The sequence below is a fragment of the Copidosoma floridanum genome, unplaced genomic scaffold (genome assembly GCF_036245765.1).
Source record: "Copidosoma floridanum isolate Cflo_tuat_1 unplaced genomic scaffold, Cflo_Japanese_pri ptg000019l, whole genome shotgun sequence".
NCBI classification, from domain to species: Eukaryota; Metazoa; Arthropoda; class Insecta; order Hymenoptera; family Encyrtidae; genus Copidosoma; species Copidosoma floridanum.
In genome coordinates this window covers 710,090-731,742 of record NW_028321896.1, presented here as the reverse complement: position 1 = coordinate 731,742, position 21,653 = coordinate 710,090, and the positions used below count along the sequence as shown (strand labels likewise).

The window sequence follows — 21,653 nt, the reverse complement described above, 5'->3', positions numbered from 1 at the left end:
TCGACTTCTCTTCCCTCCCCCCGCCTCTCTCTCTCTCTCTCCGGCTTGTTTCTATACCAAGTGACGCGTGTGCCCCTTTGCCTTTTCGGAGGGAGCTCCGAATATCCGCATCTTTTTCTCTTTTGCTCCCAGCTCGTCCTCCCGAACGAGGTATATACCCAGCCATAAGGTATCCCGTTTTCTCTCTGCTCGCGTCGTCTATACTGCAACGGGTACGCATAATGCATGTTCTCGTGGAGAGAAAAAAATGAGGAACGAGAGCTCGAGGGCAAAAAGTTTTGCGCCCGTTTCAAGTAGATGTATAGGTATAGGTACAACACACGCACACCGAGCCACGCGGAAAGAGATGATAAGCAGGCGAGTTTCGCCGAATGCCAAGGCTCTTTGCAGTTGTGTCTTCTTGTCTCTGTGAATTCTGAATAATTATGTGAGCTTCGATGATAACAACTTGTGAACTAGTGTGAGCTTTTTTCTCTAGGTCAAATTCAACCAAAGCTCCCGCGAAAGTGTATCTATAATCATCTCTTATGGTAAGTCAAGCGGTGATGTTTCACACGTTAATATTTGAGTCCTTTTACAAATATAATATCTCAGTATTTTGTACTATAATGGCTAGAGATAAAAGGATGTATAATTTTTTTTTCCTCATTATTGATCAATGTTCAATACAAAATCGTGAGGGTAATTTTAATTAAATAGTATCAAACGAAGCAATTTACGTTTTATTGGGAGAGAAAAGTAGCTTCTATATTTACATGAGCAGACAAGTCTCTAGTCTAAATTGAGACATATAACACGAGCGAGGGATCGGCCGGTCGAAAGGAGGACTTGTTTTTTCTCGCTCGAGAAATGCAAAAAATCCTTAAAAAGTTTCAGGTCGTAACTCACGCGGCCTGACAAAAAAGGTTTAAATCACAGCCGGGCGGACCCTTCAAACAATACACAAATACTTGCCCGGCCGTGCTCTTAAGAGCGACAAAACTTTTTGTTCTTCGCGTCAGTTGGGGGTTCTAACTCGAGTAAAAACCGACTACTAAAAATGCAAAGAACGAATCGAAGGAATCTTTTTTTTTTTTTTTTTTTCAGAGCCCAAACCACATTGATAGATGCTCTTGAGGTATACTTGATGCGGAATTGTTTATCTGTGACTACTTTATGATTTAATTCGTTAACTTGGGACTTTTAACTGTCGGAGCGATCGTGTGGTGTAAAAAAGTAATATTCCACGGATAAACAAGTTGTTATTTTTCATTATATACCTTGAGCCACTCTAGAGATTATAATTGACATATACTCTGAGTAATGGAGCTATGCAAATCTCGATTTAATGAGCACTTGTTGCCAAACGCTATTTTTTATCAAAATTCGTGTCATTCGAAATTACTGTATACATTAACTTGTCAGTTTTTACTTACTGTCACTTTTCGTCATGTGTGTAATTGGGATCAATTTTCATATGCATAATATTTTTTTTTTAACAAAAAAAGGCATTCTGTAGAGACAGATATCATTTCGTGAGAAAAGATACCAATACGTCCAAGCGAAAATCTTTAATTTACAAAATAAAATGTAGGACAACTTCATTTTTAATTTGTGCATAATACCTACTTACGCACGAGTCAGCAAAACGATACGTAGATTAATTTTAATCGCAGATGATGACAAGAAAATAAATACAAAATATTTGTTTTTACTTAATACCTTTTAACATTAATTGGATTTTTTTGAATAAAATATTGGGATGAAATTTGGAAAGCTTTATAGGAATATTCAGACGTTTGTTTGGGTTGAAAACACCTAAGTTCAAGGAATTACTCAAATAACTCGACAAACGCAGAAAACAAATTTATTAAAAACAATGATTGAACTTACAATATTAAGCAACTAAACAAAAAGTTACATATGCATAGTACATATTCCCGCAAAAACACGTGGCATCGTATAATCATAACTTCTTCATAAAATTTCGAAACTCAATATTAAAACGATGTAAAAAAAAAAAAAAATCACTTTGACAAATTTTCAATATACGCTCAACCTTCGTAAGGCTCGGCGTAAAGTTCGATGATGTACTCGACGCCTTGATTAATTTTACTGTGAAAGCCCAGCAGCACGCGCGTCATACCTGGGCCCCCGTACTCGTAGGTGACAATGCCCCCGGTACCGTTGGTCTGATCCAGAGCTCGGACTTGCGTTATGGTGTACTCGTTGGCGACGTCGAAGGGCCGAAAGGCAATTATACGCTTTGACGGGTTCGCCTCGCGGAAGAAGTGGCCGCAATTTACGAGGCTGTCGCCTTGCTTTCTGTTGCCCACGACAATGTCGTTGGGGCTGCTTTTCGCCGTGACCCGTTGAATTTCACACTTTCCCTGCGACGGACGAAAACTGACAACGCAAACTGTCAATAGCGACAGGATGAGTAGAAAAGCTAATTTTAACGGAATCATTGTGGTCGGGCGATCAGCGGTACAGTGATGTGCTGTTGACGTACTGAAAGTGAAGACTGGCACGGACGTTTTTTTATTCAACGATAAGATCAAATGACAGCTGTTTTATCTTTATGTCTGTGACCCCTTTAGTAAACAAGATAATTCAATTGATAAACGCAAAGATTTTACAGATTGCCTCTATCTTTTCTCACCAACACTTAGTTTTTATTGTTACAAATGTTTTACCATGTACTTTATTGTTTTGTTTGTTTGACTAAATTTTTTTATTTCATCCCCTTATAAGTTGTGAATATTTTGACGCTCGTTCGAAGCTGCAAAATTGCACGAAAATAGAAAGATGATACATATTTTTCAAGGTTTTGTAGCTCGGTTCACAAAAACTGCAGGAGGGTAAGATATTTTACGAAAAGTCACACAATGTTGTACTGTTGAACAAAAAAAAAAAAAAATACGAATAAATTTTCTGATTCTCTTCATTAAGAAAAAACTTAGTACCATTACATCATATTTAATAGAGTTGTTTCTTTAATTTATTTATTTGATTCAAATATGGGGAAATATTCCATTTGAACTAATGTTTTTTAAAAGTTCTTGTATTTTGTGGGATGATTATTTTATTTAAAAAAAATTTGTGTGCTTGTGTTACAATAGCAATTAATTACTTAAGTTATTTAGACTAAAAACTTGAAATTACAAAACATATTTTAACAAGTATATTTATTAAAACCACAATACTTATCAGCAACATAAAGGCCGCATTTTTAATTGTATTTAAAGATAAAAAAATGTTATAAACAAATATATACGAAAAAATATCGAATTTCAAAGTTTTTTCAAAACATATATCCCGAAATTTCTTGTTTACAAACCGTTTGTGGGTGAAATGCCTTTTCCGACCACTTCACTAGTTGCGTTGTCTATATATATATATATATCATGCGGGACTTTTTAAAGATTATACCCAAGTTACATGGCATCTGTACTTCAATTACACCTCAACAAAGCAAATCTAAGTATTTAAAAACGATTCAGTTCAACTTTTACCGCAAAATAATTTTAATAAAAATTGAACAACGAAAAATAATGTTTTGCAATTTCGTGTTGAAAGAGGCAGTGACGAAGAACGAGCGTGCGTTGAAAAATCTGGCAAGGGGAAAAGAAACAAATGAAAAAAAAAAAAAAAAAAAAAAGAAGGAAACATCGAAACACAAGCCGGTTCGGTTTACCATGCCAGACCATGCACACATACACAGTATTCAAACGCTGAATCGCGTGACTTGAAGCTCGAAGGGTTCCTCATAGCTGCCCGTGTTTTGCACGCCCATAGACGATTCTATTTTTACTAAAGGCCTACTGTAGCCCCAAAAACACGTATAAGAATCACACGGAGAGATAGAGAACAGTGCAGGACAGAGTCGATAGAGGAAAGTAAAAGTTAATCGTATGCGTCAAGTGTGACGTCAACGGGGAAAGAGCTGAAAAAGTGTTGAAAAAAATATCAAATTCCCCGTTCCTTTCGTACCTCCAAAATACGAGAGGAGCTAGTGAAAAAAAAAGAAAAGAAAAAAATCTGAACAAGAAACACGCGGGTGCGACGAATGCAAGGCTCGCGGCTGATCTCACAGGGGCCGAAGAAAGAAATAACAATTTCTGAGCAAACGCACAAACAGCTTAGCACACGCGCGGTGCAAACGATTGGCAGAGGAGGCGGAGTACAATACGTCTCGCGATGTTCCCTGCGCAAAGCAAGTTTTGCGTTTAACTGGCCAAAGTCACACTATAAGGTAGGGTACATATACACTTGGACAAAAAAAGTAGAGGTTCTTCAAAGTGATTGGCGTCTCGATGCTAATCAAGCCTCCCCATCATCTATCTATACGCGTCAATATTTTTCAGCCTCTCCCTGTCTACCGTACGCAATAAAAATGGTAAAGGTGTGGCCTTTTTTTTTTCTCACGAATCACCCGTGCGAGCGACCCTTCGATCCGCAAATCATGATGTTATGATGACGCGGTCGGACTCGATTCTCCCGCTTCACTATACTTACTATACCTTCTGCTTTGTTTTTTCTCTTCTTCCGGGGGTTTCCCCAACTTTATCAATGTTTTTTTTTTACCCCTCTCCCGATACCCACTCAATTTCTTAGTCCTAATGGTGCAGTGCTCTCGAAACGCCGGGGTTATTCCGATTGCGTTACGACTAGGATACGAGGCATCCTCATTTCGCGTGTAATAATCGCCAATTTCGCCCCTCCCCCTCTCTCCCCACGAAAAAAAAACAACACAAGAATCGCTTCTTACCCCTTCGATGTTCACCTCGCGCGTACCGGGGCGTCGAGGTTACATTGCCGGATCGCATGCGAGCAGGTCGTAACGCCATCTTCCCCGGCTGTCCAAGACATCATTTGGCACTGCAATTCAATTACAATGTAAGCACGTGAGCTCGGTTATGTGCTTGCGTTATTGCCGGAATCGGCTTTACACACAACATTAAACATACCTACTCGCGGAATGGCCCCCTCGTTGTCCGTGTATCCAGGCGACATGTAATTTTCTTCTTATTTGCTTGCTGTGTGGGATGCACAGCCATCGGCGGGGAGTATATCGGCTATTGCAATTATTCCTCGGAGAAATCGGCTTTATTGGACTTGTATACGTGCACGCGGTCGAGAGAACAGCTGTTCTACGCGCTTGCGTTCTCTGTGCGTGTACACGACGGTCGGGAGTGGAGGAAGCCGTTGAAAGAGTCGCCGGAGAAACTGCTTATTTGGAAGATTCCCTTGGCAGGCCGATTTTTTGTCTCGGGATGATCGAAGCGCTGCGAAACAAGGTTGAATCGATGGGTAATAAAAATTGAGTGTCCGACCGGCGGTGGTGTACGGCACGAAGGCGTCTTTCGTTGGCTCGTGTGACTTGGAACGGATATCTATGGTTTACGGGAATTAACAAAATTACCAAGTAATATAATTTATTTTGTAATAAAACATGCTATGGTTTCGTTCATTTTTTGTTTTCTTTTTGTTGTATTGGGAAATGTTTGCTAGAGTTTCATCAATTCTATACTGTAGATTGACCATTAAATTTACTTAAGTTGCATTTTGATGACTGTGTGTCTGTTAGTCAACAATATAATTGAGTCGTTGTACCTTACAACTGATTCGGCACTCCATACCTTTGTCTTTTTAACAAAGCGTGTACGTCAGTCAGTGTGTGTGTGTTAATTATTTTGTTAGTGATGCATTTATTCAATAACATATTTATATGTGTTCGAAAATACGTTTTGTCATTTTAATAAATTCACGCCTATACATCTACATCACAAAAAGGGAGCTATGTTTTATATAAAATATTGATACATACAAAACTTTTTTTATTTATTGTCTATTTTTTATCTGTTCATGAAACATCAGTTTGCTTATAAAAGTATAAAAGGTTTCATTGGAATACTTGGGAAATTAGGTAACAAATGTCTATCCATTTAATCTTGTCCGATCTTACGTACAAGGTGTACTGAAAAGACACAATTATGAGAAACTTCAACTGAATAATCATGTAAATGAGTATGGTTTTTTGATGCTTTCCAGATTTTTTAATTCTACAAAATATGAAACATGCACTTATGTATCTCATGACAATATTAATGGGAATTTTGTTGATTACCATACTGCTTATGCCAATCCACATGGGTGATTGTAATTGACTCTATTTTTCGGTCTTTAATTAAAATTCTTTTTTTCCGTTCACGTGAGACATTTTTTGTATGTAATCATTGGGGTAATCTAACGTTTGGTCCTTTGCCTGATTTGATATATTCTCGGGACTTTAAATAAATTTCAAACCAAATTTTGTTATTTTCTTCATACCTCACGAAAATCTATTGCGTCGAAAAATTAAATTGACCCTCGCGAGAGCGATGTATTTGTACAAATAAAATTGAACGAAATTAAAAGACGCGTGTTAGTTATCGCAATGGTATACGTTAAAAGTGATGATTTTATTGAAACTTACAATCAGGCGTATTAATGTCAGGATATTGGATTTCTACGGTCTATTGAGACGTAATCCTTGCAGATAGAGAGGAGGGAAAGGGGGGCAGCGGGCAGGTACAACGTAACTCAAGTCGTCACTAAAAACCGACCAAGATATTGAATTGCCCGAGAGACAGCTAAGCGCACGCGAGAAAAAAAAAAAACTAAGAGAGAGAGCGAGTCAATCTCGAAACGCGTCTGGGGTGGGATGGTCATGGCTGGAAAAGAGGTGTGAAGCAAAATGAAAAGACCGACTGTTCCCCTGCATCCTTTTTTTTTTTTTTTTTTTTTTTGTATGGAATCGAAAATAAAATAAAAATGTTGCACACGACACAGGGATTCCTTAATCAGGTATCCCTCTGGCATTGGACACTGCACTAAGGATACCTTTGCATCGCTCTCGTCGAAGACTCACAAGTGCAAAGTGCACGAGCGACCGCAGAAGCTCTCGGATTCGTGCGTGTACGCGACTCCTTGTCTGCTTGGTCTTACACGTGTTTTGACACCTTGAAAAAAACCACAAATCGCCCGTAAGGACCACATTTTCGTCCTCTACGTCGCATCGCTTGTAATGATCTATACCGCAAAACGAACATTTGGACGTAACACCATGATTTACGTCTCTTTTAGTATCTTCAACTTTACAGCGTCTCTAACGCTGTATATGTGCAACTTTGATCAGACAAAAATAATATTAATTTCGCGCTTTTGCGTGCATCACTTGATATTCAGGCAATTGGGCTTGCATGCAGATGACCGATAAAAAGCTTATATACTTGCCGCGCGTGTTCTTTTTTTTTTTTGATAAAGCACTTGTAGGGATTCCGTTTCATTGGCAGAAAGAGACTTTCATTAGCAAAAATTTTATTTTCTACGATCATTTTGTTTCTATAGCTAGGAAAAAAACTCAATACATTGGAAGAACGATTGAAATAAAAGTCAATGAAGAATGAAAATATAGTGTACAATAGAAAATTGATCTATTGTTATTAAAAAAAAAAAAAAATATTTTAACTTGAATTATATATGAATAATTTCCATGTAAATAAATATTAAACATTAAATACTTGATACTAATGTCTTCGTAAATTAAGGTGAAAGTCTTATATTAAATTGCAGTTATCATCTAACTAAAATAAGTTTACAACATAAAAACGATCTGAAGTGGTAAAATTGGATTCGATAAACCTCTGAAAAAAAATAATAAGACAAAAAATTTAATTTAAGTTAATGATATGAAATTACACGTTTTACAACTATACAATAATTTGTAAAAGTAATTTTATTAACACTGATTCAGAACAAAACAGAAAATAGTTTTGGCTCATCATATCAATTTTGTGAGTTCAACCTTAATATTAACCTTATAATACATTGAAATAAAGGATAAATAAAGATGTAGAATAAATACACAGTCAAGTATACAATTGTATTTACAGTTTATTGGGGTTAATATCAATAATTCTCATTACAAGGGCGGGCGGGTGATTAATCGATTTGGCTGAGTCGATAATTAGTGATTAAGTGCTTTTTTTTTTTTTTTTTTTTTCTTTTCGAATCTTGTTCCACATGAACGTAATATTTTTTCATCTATAATTTCTTCCAGTCGAAAGTCAATTGTTTTTTCGTACAGTATCATATCCCCGGAAATCGACATTAATTTTGACTCGTTCAAACATTCAAACTTTCGTTCGCCAAAACCTTTCGCAAGACTTACAATTTTTGTTATTCCTCTCACTATGTTATTAATATTATCATTACAATAGTCCAGAAGGTGATTTTTTAATTTTCACGTTATTACGTGGTTTTTGCGTGTGAACGCGTGTATCTGAATTGAAAGAAATAAAAAAGAACGAAAAATCGGATCAGGGGTGTAAAGGATCAGGATAGGGTAAGAGTTTCAAGGTAGCTAGCCTCGTCCTAGCCTCGTGCGCATTTTTGCCTCTACATTATATCTTCGCTTATCACTTCGAGCGAGCTCGGAGTCAAAGTAAAAAATAATAATAATTAAAAAAAAAAAATAATAATAAAAAACTAACATCAATCGCACCATATTTGTCATAACTCATTCGCTCCCGCATTTTGTTTTCGGCAATAAAAGTGCACAGGGTACACTCCTCGCGCAATTTATATTCTTTGTAAATGCAATCGACACGCAATTTTTGACAGCATCATTCGTGGTAAATCAACGAATTTATCGCAACGAATAATCCATTTTTCAATATATTAACTATTATTAGTGATAAATGCATTGATTGTTAAACGTGAAACGTGTGTGCGTGAGTGAACTAGTGGCAGGTATCCAAGTGGCGCCAAGAGGAGCGTCTTCGTGTGTAATATGCGTGGTGTGTGTGTGTGGGCACTTCCTCTACGTCACTTGGCCTTAGGAAGTTTCTGTAGTAACCAGCAGTAAAAAGTATCACAAATATCTAGCATCCATTATTGTTGTGTGTATGATAATCGGTAAAACCGAACGTTCGCCTGTTGAAAGCATTTTTTCGCGAGCCAAAGGGTTTTTTTTTCATTTTTCTATCAATTTAGGGTGTAAATGTAAATAAATTGTTGTCAGTCTTTGAGAAAAATTAAAAGTAAACGATGTAAAAATGAAGTGATCGGAAGTTTTCGATTTTTCGTCACATGAATTGAAAAAAACCATACAAGTTTTATTAGGCGAACGCTTGGTTATTTAGCTTCGAAATACTATTGTTGTTTTTGTTGAAATATTTCATTTCGTAAGAGTTAAAACCGGGAGAAAAAAGTATTTTCTTTTTCCTTCCCCTTCGGTGGCTGATGTGGTGGATAATAAAATTGTCTACTGTGTCATATAAAACATTATATAAATTGTAATACAATGTAAACCTGTAAAAAATATATATATATATGTACTGGGTGACGGTGACTCTGTATAATATAAGTATAGTATTATCATTATTTTTCGTTTTTCGTTCACCTCATTTCTTTTATGGTACATGTAATTGATACAAATATATCGTATATCGACTATTCTGCGGTGGAACGAGGGTATTCTGTGCATTTTGTTATCTTTATCCAATTAATTAATTATATCTCACTTACGCAAATGTCTCACACAATTGTTTCTTTACAAAGTAAAAAATGCACCGTTTTGTTTGTCGTCCAGATTCGATGAATCAGTAAAAATGACAAACGAATAAACATTTGTTAAAATCCTAATAAATCATTTGTGAAGAGTGTCCAGAGAGTTCGGAATCGTTTGATACTAAAAAAAATCTTTTTACATTTTTTTTTTTTTTTTTTTTTTTTTGTATAAGACAATCACACAGATAAATGCAAATCTATAAAAGTGACATTATGCTTAAAACGGCCAAAGTACAGCGTGACCATCAAATAATATCATCATACAAGAATGTATTTGTTTATGCGCTTGAGGCGAGGCTAGGGCGACTTAGGAACTACATGACTGCACAACCGATGCACTTTAAGTAACTATTTTTTCGTCTTTACACGTGAGATTTCGGTTAGTCGCAATTTATTTTTTTCGTTTTTTCTCATAAAACGTGTCTGATGGTTTGGGCGATTTTCACACTACACGAGATTCAAAAACTGTTACCAAACGACAATACACGATCCTCAGACGGTTTTGTTACCTACGATCGATAAGAGCATTTTTCAACCAATGCTTATTGAGTGCTGGTAAAGACGTTTGGGGATTCCCAGTCTTATCAACTGCAGCTAGACGCGCCATCTCAAGGGTAAATCTTCAATTGAGTGGCTCACCTTGCCTTGGTTTTTGAATCGTCCACCCAAGGGTTTTCGATTCTTTCCGAACATGAAAGGAGTTATGACAGTAATTGCTGTTTGTTGTAATTGGTGATTTCACTTGTGTCTATTTACATCATGTTCGGAAAAGAATGAAAGATCCTTGAGTGTGCGAGAGATCGTAGCGTGAAAGTCGCCTGGGTGTTTGTTCTATTTGTCTCATTAAATTAATCCTCGTAGTTTTTCGTGATTCTTTCTCATTCGTGCTTTTTTTTTCCTCTCTATCACTCATCACATATGTCAATTGCGCCATTCAATTGCATTCAATCGTCGATCAAAGGTTGTATCCGAAGAACGTCATACGAAATTCACATGTAGATAAATATATATTTATATTTATATATTTATGTATATATCTGTCTATATAATACGCAATAAATAACCGATTGCGCGTACCCGATTCTATTTACAACGTACGAAAAAATGAAAAAACAATACTATTCCGTTACAGGCGTCTCTTTTTCTCCTGCGTTTCTTTTTTCATCATTTTTAACCTCACGTCTCTCTTTCTCCAAGCCTTATTTCAACAATTAAGATAATACTTCGTCGGATAATCATACTATCTCATCCTCGTGTCGTTAGGAACTTAGGATGGGGGCTCTTCCTTGTACGGTTACAAGAAAGCTCCAGAAAAGTGCAGAGCAATTTCGGGTGAGCACCTCGATTCCAGCGACCGTATTCGCATCGAGAAGAACTTTCGGCGCCACATTGACCAACAAAATGCAACGGTTCTCGCATCCGTACTATTACAAAAAATTAAACATCTCGAGATTCACAGAAAATCTCTGTCAAACAGCAGTCTTTTGTCGTAGTATGTATATATATATAAATAATCGTAGTTATTTCCTCGTGGTAGAAAATATTCTGTGTATAGGCTTATCTGTGGGGCCGGTGAGCGTTTTGTTGGCCAAAGTCCGCAACAAACTCGTACAGTCATCGCGATAACAAAATAATATTGTCGACAACATGTGTGTGTGTGTGATACAAGTTTTTCTCGAGTCGACGAGGAAGTCGCGAAAATCATCTTTACGCTACAAACAACCTCACCCGCAAATCGGCGTCTGCATTGCCATGTCAATTACAATCTATTGCAAGTGTTGTAGTGTTTTTTACATGATCTCGGTATAAACATGTAATACAATAAAAAATATCAATAATAAAAGTGGTAATACAATAATAATGATAGCGCCAATAATGATGATTAAAAGTACAACGCCATTAAGATTAATATAAAAAACAGCGCCGCGGTAAACTTTAGTCATATTCGTGTTCGTCGAACATAAATCGCTCGCGTGATATGTTGGGAGCAATGTTGGCGAAGCTAAGAATTTACACTCTATTGTTCGTTTTGAGTATGAAAGAAAAAAAAAAAAAAAAAAATTAAGGTACCAGCGAAATTACGTGCGGGCTTGACATCTTTATTGATTTTAATAATTATACAAGTATCGATTTGGTACTCATGGCCATTTATGCCTTAAAAACGAGCCCTACGTCATTTCGCTTAGTCCAGCTCATGTAATTAATAATTATAACTCTGTATAAATATATAGTATTTCATTATGTTCGTTTGACAAATCTGACGAGCATGACGATGATGTTAATGAAGTAACGACGACTATCGGTGTTCTTGGTTTTTTTTACGTTCACGACTTATCGAAATTGACTCTAGAAAGATATCGACTCCATGATTATAGACTCTTGAATACAACCTTTTCCGAAAGTTATGCCTCGAGATCGCGTGTACCTTTTTGTTGTTTTAACAACCCCTTTTTTAATTAAAAAATTTTTAATTTGGAAATTTCTTGTTTTTTTTTTTCTTTTCTTTTTTTTTACACCGTTTATTACAATTTTCGTTATATCTGCATCATGCATTATTATCGACGAATCAATTTCTCGTCTACGTTCATTAATTATCTTTCTTTTATTAAAAAAAAAGTTTCAACAACAAATATTTGTATTCATACCATTAAAATTATTTTATTCACTATTTTTGTATCGCAACGGCCATAACCCCCCGCGTCGCGCTGATCGCACTCGTGTTCATTCTATTTAATCTGTTTCGTTTTGCCCTTACCGTAATTATTATTATAATTATTATTTCTGCTCGCCCTTTCTCTTCGAAATTGAACTAACATTTCTACATATATGTATTTGTATATATAATATTTATATTTTATAATAATCATCGTCGTTCAATAATAAAGTAACCAATCGCGCGCGCGTTTAATTTATTTTCGTTAAATCTTTATTTTTCTCTCGCTAATGACACGTCCGTTATTTTTTAAATTACGCACGTCCATTGATACACATATTATTCTTATTATTTATTATGTAAATCACACTGCGCGCATTTATAATTCGCAGTTGCAACAGGACACATTAGCTCGATTCTTTCGTTACGTCTTGGTTAGTTTTTTAATGCAGCAAAAAAATAAATTATTGTACAAAGTTATAGGCAATGCACTTCAAGTCAATTAGTTGAAAATATACATTTTTTTTAAATAACAAAAATCACAGTTTTGACAAACTTGTTCATTAATGTAAGTGTTAAATTATATAATTTGAGATTCTTTGTTTTTAAGTTTTCTTATGTCAAAATGAAATCAAGAAATCCGCTAATCCTCTAAAAAAAATTAATTAATTAAGTCCTTAAAAATGGTTAGAGTCATGCATTAAAATTTAAATAAGATAAGTACTTGAGTGATTATTTAAAGAATTTTATATCTAAGAAAAAAAAGCATTTAAAAATAATTATTATTTTAGAAATTCAATCAATGTAATGTAATTGCCAAATGCAATTGTTTAATGAAGCTCTCGAAAAGCAAATTAATGGTTCACTTTCTGTAACATTCTAAACCATTATTTATGTACAATTTTTCATAAAAATATTAACTAAGCATAAATTTGGGAAGTATATTAAATTTTACCACTGAGAACTAAAAAACAAGTTAAAGCCAGCTTTGATCTTTTTTGCTTGAAACTAATAATAAATCAAATATTACTATGTACAAAAATTTTGTTTCCTAACGTAAAATAGAACAATTATCGAATAAGTATCTGAAAAATAATATATTGGTATTAATTTCGAATTTATCTAATCGGAAAGTCAAACGGTCAGAAGCAAATAAACTGTCTAACGTACTTTTGGAAATAACACTTGAGTACTATTATTATCATAACTATCATAAAAACCTTAAAAGCTAAAAAATCGTGAAAAACTTTGTCAGTTTTGTGCGAAGAAATTAAATTTTTTTTTTTATTCTAGTCAAATGGAAATCGTATTACGTATTTTCTAATAACAAGATCTTACAAAGGGACAGTTAGATAGAGTGAGCGAATGTGTCCTTATATTTATCTCTTATATTCACGCAGACATTCAATATTCATCTCTTGTATTATCCCGTTAAATTTGCAAAATAATACTGAAATCTGCACATGGTGCCTTCTATCACATTATGTGTCTATGGTTACTCTCCTTAAATATGAGCGCAGTCGACGCGTACATGTACATGCATTATATTGTTATAACACGCAAACACGAGAATGAACGTGCTCTCTTTTTTACTTATATTTTCCGTAATGCCGCAAGCAGACCATTGAAAACGGCAATTTATTCTCGCACTCAAGTACTCGGTTTCTTTTCTTTTTAATGCTTGTTCACGAAAGTGGAATTTGAAAAACAATCATAACCAGTTCAGGTGACAAAAGGGCTGAATTTCATGCACGTACACCAATTTATTGAATTTTGAAACATATTGAAAAAAAAAAAAAAAAAAAATACAATGTTTAAATTAAAATGTATGTTATTTTAAACTCTTTAATTGAAACAGCAATAACTAATTTTAAATTGCGTTTACAAAAATTTAAAGTACAATAAAAAACAACTGTTATTTTTATGTGTTTAAAAAAAAATCTCAATCACATCATTAGTGTTCAATTGATTTAAAAAATAGGAACAGTATAAGAAAAACAATCAATAATTTTTATTAGAATACTGGCTGATAACATTTTTGTATTATATTCAGTTTTATCAGGTAGAAAAAAACATTTTTAAAAAATTTGTCTTGTGGTGTTTTTATAGCATTCAATATTCATAATTTTCTGAATCAATTAATTTGCACAATTTATATTTTAAATCAAAGCACAGTAAAGCACCACAGCTTATCGTTACTCTTTTAAGAACACCCTTCATATGAAAGAATATTCATTCGTATCTTTGTTCAATGTATACTATGTATATTCGCAATAATAATCGATGAGTGGTAGTATTGTACACGTTGTATTTTTTAAAAATTTCTCTATACGGCTCCGAAAGTAAGTGGTCGCTAAAATTAAAAAGAAACCTTGTTTAATGTCGAAATTTTCTAATTCATTTTCATTATCACGTGCTATATTTTATTAATTTTTTAATTTTATTTTATGGTTGATGTTACAAAAAACGAGATGATTATAAAAAATGAAATCTGTCTGATATTCACTATTTTATTTTACTTTTTTTTTATGTACCAACAGCTCGCAGTTATATTTTTTCTCTAGTGTCTCTTTCATACAGTTGCCCACGCGTTCTCGATTCTCAATTGTTATTCTTTTTTATATTTATTAAAAACGAAATATAAACGCGCTTATATATCCTCTTTTTGTTCGAAGAATTATTATTTATTCTTATAATTTAATATGTAGCTTTTTATTTTATTCCTTTTTTTTTTATCTATCGTTAGATTTGTCAGTGGCTATCCCTGCTGTGTATTTTACCCTGCGCTTCCGTCTGGTTGTCGAAGTATTGTTTATTTTTCGTCGAAAATTCTGGTCTACTTTTTTTTCAAACATCTCCCCTGATACGACCATGCTCTAATTTTTTCCCTCCAAGTTAGAAACGCAATTAAGAAAAGAAACAAGTAAGCTTGCGGTTTCGGAGCCGCGGAAGTGCCATGCGGTTTCGGTTTTTCTTTCACGAACGAGTGAAATCATTTTTCCTCCCGAATTTGCACGCCTTGTACACTATGTTTGAAAAGAGAGAACCGAAAAATTCAATGCCAAAAGTTTAATTTATTTATGATTAAAAAAAAAAAAAAATTTCCGTCGTTTTTTTTCATAGAATGGAGCGCGCATTTCACGATTTTAGCTCGCGGATTTATTGCACCAGTCCCTCTGTCATAAACAAATCAAAACAATATATGTAAAGAACAGCAATCCAATGACCTTTGATTGATCATCATATTGCACTTTTAGTGTCAGAATCCAGCAAACTATGTAATTAAAAATTATTTTGTGTTATTTTTTTTACTACTTTAAGAAAAGTTTTACCGAATAAAAAACAGTTTTATTTAATCAATAACAATTCAACAAACAAAAGTATTGTACTGATCACTTTAAATTGGACCAACTAAGCTGTGTAACAGTCATGATCTTTCCTCCATCCACAATAGATTAATAATTTCACTTAAAAGTTTTTAGATTATGAACAGAAAACTTTTCCCAATGCCAGCTGATACGTATAATTAGAGCCAAAAAAATTTTTAGTTAAGTACTTAGTTTTTTTTTTATAAATATAATGATAAATAAAACAACACATTTTTCATAAACTGAATTGTTTCTTCGGCAGAAAATTACTAGATCATGCAACACCACTTAGTTGGTAAGAATTTACTTTTTTTTCAACAAATCCCTACAATCAGGTACGCTTAAACAAAACGATAACAGAACCGATTTTTTCCCCCTCCTTACACAGTTTAAAATAGAAACGTCATCGGGACTTTTCGCGAGTCATCATCATAGAAAGTAGCGACAAATGTGCGCAATGTAGGTAATATTGTCTCGCTCCCCCCTCATTCCCTAGCCCCTATCCTTCCTCATATTGTGTGTCTCGTCGATCATTAAATTAAACTATTTGGTATAATCTGATCAGTTTAAGTATTGCAGGAACTATTTTCGCTTGACACTGTGAAGCTGCTTATGCATCGGTTTGTATAGGTTATTTTTTTTTTCTCTGTGTTATTATCATTATTATAATTATAATCCTGTATATGTATATAGTACGAGCGAGACTCCAGACGCGAAACATTGTTCCCCTGTAAAAGTCGTAAGAAAATAGTGTCAGTGTATATAAAGAGCATTCAAACAAATCAGCGTATCAACACCGGTTAAAAAGCTTGTCAGTCAACAAGTTGCACCTCAATAGAGGACCATATTATTAATATTATTATTATCATCGATATTATTATTACTATTATTATTATTATCATAGTATAGTGTAAAAAATGTAAAAATTCGCTCGGCGATCGGGAGTCACGCTCGTTTTTGCGGTTCGAGGTTGCGCTGAGTAAATATTTTCAAGTATATGCAGTCGACGGAGAATAATCGGGGCGAGTTTTCTTCCTTCTATTTGCTTTTTTCCCTTTTTTTTTTTTTTTTTTTTTTTTTTATTCATCATGTGTACGTGTGAGCTTCATACGACTAAAAACAAGGCTTAAAAGATAAATCGATCCCATGGAAGCAGAAAACATGTACAAAATAAAATCCATACACGTCCTGAAGAAGCACGGACTAAAACCGAATTTCGAGAAAAAGTGCCGTGCCTCCTCCGCCGTGACATGAGAACGAAAAAAAAAAACGCGTGTATTAAAAAATAAAAAAACCACGATCGCCAGACGGGGTCCATAAAAGTAATAATACGCATAATAATGGACGAATGTACAAAACACAAAAAAAAAAATTAACGGTCGCGCCAATAATGATAATAATGATGATTAAAAATACCATACGTAAGTAATCAATGAATGAAGTATACAATATAGCGATAAGCCTAATAGTAATAATAGAGCAGGGCCTCGGGTGTAAGAAGATCGTCGTGCTTGTTACCCTGGCGATGCGATTTCAGTCTTGTCGTGTAATCGGCAGCCTCGGCGACCTCCGTCTCCGCCACCAGTTGCAGCTCCTCCTTGTCGTCGTTAGCGCCGATCTGGTGCCGTTGCAGCTCGTGGTCCCGCCCTTGCGGCGGTAGCCAGTCTCAATCGAGCTGCTCGCAAATTCGCCGGCGCAGCAGCTGCTCCTCCTCGGCGCTGATCCCTTCCTGGTGCTGATGCTGCACCAGAAGGTGCGGCCTCGTCAGCGAGAGGGCAAGGGGCGAGCGGTCGCTCGAGTTGCTCGACCGGCTGGACGGCCGCTGGGGGTGCTGCGAGTGCTGCGCCGAGGGCGTCGACGATGTCCTTGCCGGTGGCGCCGACGTGGGGAGCAGGTGGCCATTGCTGCGGGGCCGCGACCGACTACGCGAACGACTGTGCGAGCGCGAGACCCGCCGCGACCGGCGGCCCAGCTCGCAGTCGGCCTGCTGCTGTTGCTGCTGGTGCTGCTGGATCAGGTGTTGCATCATCGGCACGTGGTAGTTGGCGAACTCGGGCGGAAAATAGAAGGGATGCGCGGCCGGAGGCACCGAGGTCGGGGTAGTCGCTGGGGCACCGACCTGGTGCTGCTGCTGCACCGAAGGAGCGGGGGGTGGCGAAGGAGCGTGCGCCCGTCCAGCCCTGGCGTGCGAACGCTTGCCGTTGATCTGTTGCTGCTGCTGGTGCGGATGGTGGTGTGGCTGTTGGTGTTGCTGGGCGCGCTGGAGGTTGACGTTGTTGTTGTTCTCGAGCTCGATGAGATCCCTGAGCTCGTCCAGCCTGAGGCTCTTGCCGTACTTGCCGCGCACGTACATGAGCAGGCTGTTGTAGGGTATGCTGAAGGTCCGGCTGGCCTGGCTAGTGGTCATCTTCTTGCCCCAGACGTGCCTCAAGGCGTTGCAAAGATCGTAGTTGGTCCAGCAGCGCGGTGGGCCGCCACGGGGGGCGCTGTGTTGGCCTTTGGCGCGGCGCGCGTGCCCACCACCTGCAGCGTCCAGCTCGGACTGCTCGGCGTGCCAGCGGCGGGCGTAACCCTCGCTGTGCCGCCGACGGCCCGACTTTTTCGGCCTACGGCTCGGTGTTCCGGAGATCGGTTGCTCCTGCTCGCTGAGAATACTCGGCGTCACCATCTGAGCCGCTCCCTGGGGCGTGGCTAGCTGCAGCTGGGCCTGACCCTGCGGACCGACGGCGTACAAGCTCTGGATAAAGTTCTCCGGTACGCCGGGATGAAAGAACACGGGTTGTTGGCTGAGCCCATCCACGTAGGGCGTAGGCAGGGGCACGAGGGGCGGTGAGGCGCCCGGGTAGCCCGCACTAGCCGAGTAGGGCTGGGCAGCCGTCCGAGGCTGTTGTGGTTGGGGCGGTTGCTGCTGTTGCTGGCCTGCAGGGGCGTCACTCGGGTGGCGTGGATGGACGCCACTCATGTGTTGGTGCTGCTGCTGCTGCTGCTGATGGTGGTGGTGATGGTGGTGGCCCTGCGACTGGGCTGGGCTCCACTGGGACACCAGCTGGTTTATGCTGTTCAGGTACTCGTTGGGGTGGTGCATCGGTGGCGAGAGTGGGACTCCAGCTGCGCTGGTCTGCAGTCCGCTCGCGGGGTATTCGAAGCTCGGGCTCGGGTGGGGCTGGTGAGCCGTGCGGGGCGTGCTCGGACAGCTGCGTGGCTCCTCACCCTCTGACTTGACCGTGGGCTGGGCAGACCTCGACGAGGAGCGTGATCGTCCCGAGTCCCTGTTCATCGAAAGGTTCTCGGCCTCCTCTTCCATATCCTCGGATAGGTGTTGTTGGCCGATCGGACTCGAGCGATGCCTGGACTGGTCCGGGCTGCTTCTTTGGGGGCTTTGCTGATGGTGGTTCAAACCGAGATGGCCGACCTCGAGGCTGACCACGTGCTTCGAGCTGCTCAGGTCCTGAGGCCCGTCCTCACCGGAGCGCCTCCTCGGTCGGGCCTGTTTGCGCCTGGGCATTAGATTCGCAGCGACGTTCTCGGAACTGCTGTGGTGATGGTGGTGGTGGTGATTGGTACCAGGCCTTGGGAGTGACGCTGTTTGCTGGTCCCTGGGGCTCGCATGCGCGTCACGCGTGGTCAATTGGAGGGGACTCGAGCCGTCGGAGGAGTCGATCGCGCCGTCCTCGTCCATTTTTTTGATCTCGCTCGTGTGCTCCTCCTTGGCTTCCGTCGGGGAGGCTGCGTTCAGTGGTTCCGGGGATCCAATGGTCACTGGGCCATTGAGCCTAGCCAGGTGCTCGTTTATCAGGCGCACGAGGCCCTTGACCTCGAGATTCTTTGCGATCGCCAGGATTGAGGCCATGTTTTCGCAGTTGACAAACACCTCGCCTCGGTACATGAATGACGCGATGATGCTCAGGTCCTCTTTGCTGAAGTCTTTGAGCACAACCATCGCGTGCTCGTCGGATTCGTATTCAGCAAAGATGCGCGCAAAAAATGGACTGCAACAGATATACAAGCGTTTCTTTAACAAAACAATCAAGATTTTCACATGGAAAGGGTTGAGGAAAGAAAATTAAAAATGGACGTTCAATAAAAAAAAAAAAAAAAAAAAAAAAAAGGATATTGAAGTTGTAAATTCAGAGTACAAGGATCCGGGCTTTTGTTACCAAAATTGTGGAAAATAAGAATTTAAGTGAAAGACCGTATCCATTCTGACATTAAATATTTACATGGCCCAATCTTTGTTTAAAATAAAAGATACCAAGAGTTAAAAATAGAGTAAGAGAGTAATAGAGCTTTAAAAGAGTATTGAGAAATTGATTTTTGTAACAATTATATACAAATGTTGAAACGAAAAATATTGGAATAACAAAGGGTGGGGGACGAAAAATAAAAAAATAAGAGACAACACTGGCACCTGATAGCAACATATTATAAATGTTAAAGTACATAATTGAAGGGCAGTTAAAAACACAAAATTATTAAAGATTTGACGAGGGAAGTTTAGACAAAAGGCTTCAAAAGACCAAATTTTCTCTGCCTGAGAAAAAAAACGAGGCACTAGACTCTGCAAGTTAGTTATGTCGATAAAATTAAACATTTTTAACCACAGACAAAAAGAAGACAACTCGGATTTTTCAGCTAAAAACGGGGGGAAACTTGACTCTAGAACAAAAAAGTACCGTTCGCAAACGACTGATTGAAAAGAAACGGATCATTTGTAGCATGACCATTAACAATTCAGGGTAGCTTAGTAAAAGGACAAATACAGTTAAGCCCCAAATATATGAATAAATAAAAATCTGCTTATACATTACACTATCATAATGCATGTAGATTTGATACTAGAGTCATGAGCCTTTAGGTATCTTTTTTTAGTATATTTTTTAGTATTTCCCTATCATTTTGTCATTATTCACACGTGACCCACAACTACCTTAATTCAATTGTCTATTCATATTATTAATGGAGATGAATGAAAAAAAACACGTTCATTCACACGAAAGCTTTGTAAAAAAAAAAAGCATAAAACCACCGACCTGCAGGTGCTGAGGACGATTTTGTGGGCCTTGATGATGCCGTCTAGGCAAACAAGAGTCACGTCGACGTAGGAATCGTGACGAAACTGCTCCTCGAAGGACTGAACGAAGTTGGCCGAGTGGTTGTTCCACTTGAGCGAGTAGTTGTCCAGCTCGTTGGCAGCGCTGTCCTCGTCGGGACTACCGGTTCTCATGCTGAGACTCGGCTGCTCGAACATCGTGCGGGCCACACTTTGGCCCGACTACTTTTCTCTCCGTTTTCTTATTATTATTAATTTTCGTTTAATTCTTTTTTTCTTCTTCTTCTTCTTCTTCTTATTTTATCTTCACTTCGATGTCGATTGTTTAGCCGTCCACCGCCATCGGCATCCTCTCCTCCTCCTCCTTCTTCTTCGCTGGGCCGCGCGATTTTTGTTGATCTCGCCCACCCGTCGTACTTTTAGCCCACCGATTTCTTCTTCCGAGTCGTAATTAACATCGACCTTCTGCGAACAAATCGTTTCGTTCATCTAACTTATTAGTGTATCATACGTGATTAACACTTTGTACACAATATTTTATGATTTCAAGTTACGTGAAACAAAAAGTCTTATTAATCTTAAACCAAAGAAGAAATAAAATGAATCAAACCACCAATGATAACATCGAAATAACAATAGTAATCATAAAAACTACACCCCAATGTTACCAAGCGGCAAGCTTTAATAATAATACACAGCAGCCGCAGCACCGTGTGGCTCGAAGAGCGCGAAAGAACGAGGAACACGTAAATCTTGAATGTAGCATCGCGCTGGCGATGAGGGGAGATAGTTTCCTCGAGGTGCGAAAAATTAAAGGCTTGCGTCAGCACGGGTGTATATTCAGAGAGACAATAGACAAAGTGCGCCGCGGCGATGATTTAACGGATCGTAATTACAGGTGCGCCGAGTGTCAATTTTCGCGGGTACGAGGCACACAAAGTCACGGGAGAGGGGGAGGGGGGGAGGGGGGATCGAGGGAAGCCAAAAG

General features: G+C 38.3%; 2 protein-coding genes across 2 annotated transcripts; both read right to left on the bottom strand.

Annotated features, from left to right (window-relative positions):
* Positions 1–2,033: 2,033 nt before the first annotated feature.
* Positions 2,034–2,447, bottom strand: LOC106639288 (putative salivary secreted peptide). The gene has a single exon (XM_014352808.2). The coding sequence runs from the start codon at positions 2,445–2,447 to the stop codon at positions 2,034–2,036; it is 414 nt and encodes a 137-aa protein (XP_014208294.2).
* A 14,305-nt stretch (positions 2,448–16,752) lies between these two features.
* lov (BTB/POZ domain-containing jim lovell protein) lies at positions 16,753–20,950 on the bottom strand. Its single transcript, XM_014352833.2, has 2 exons — positions 20,646–20,950; positions 16,753–19,604 (listed from the first exon to the last, which is right to left on the bottom strand). The coding sequence occupies exons 1-2, from the start codon at positions 20,861–20,863 to the stop codon at positions 17,282–17,284; spliced, it is 2,541 nt and encodes an 846-aa protein (XP_014208319.2). The 5' UTR covers positions 20,864–20,950; the 3' UTR covers positions 16,753–17,281.
* Positions 20,951–21,653: the final 703 nt, after the last annotated feature.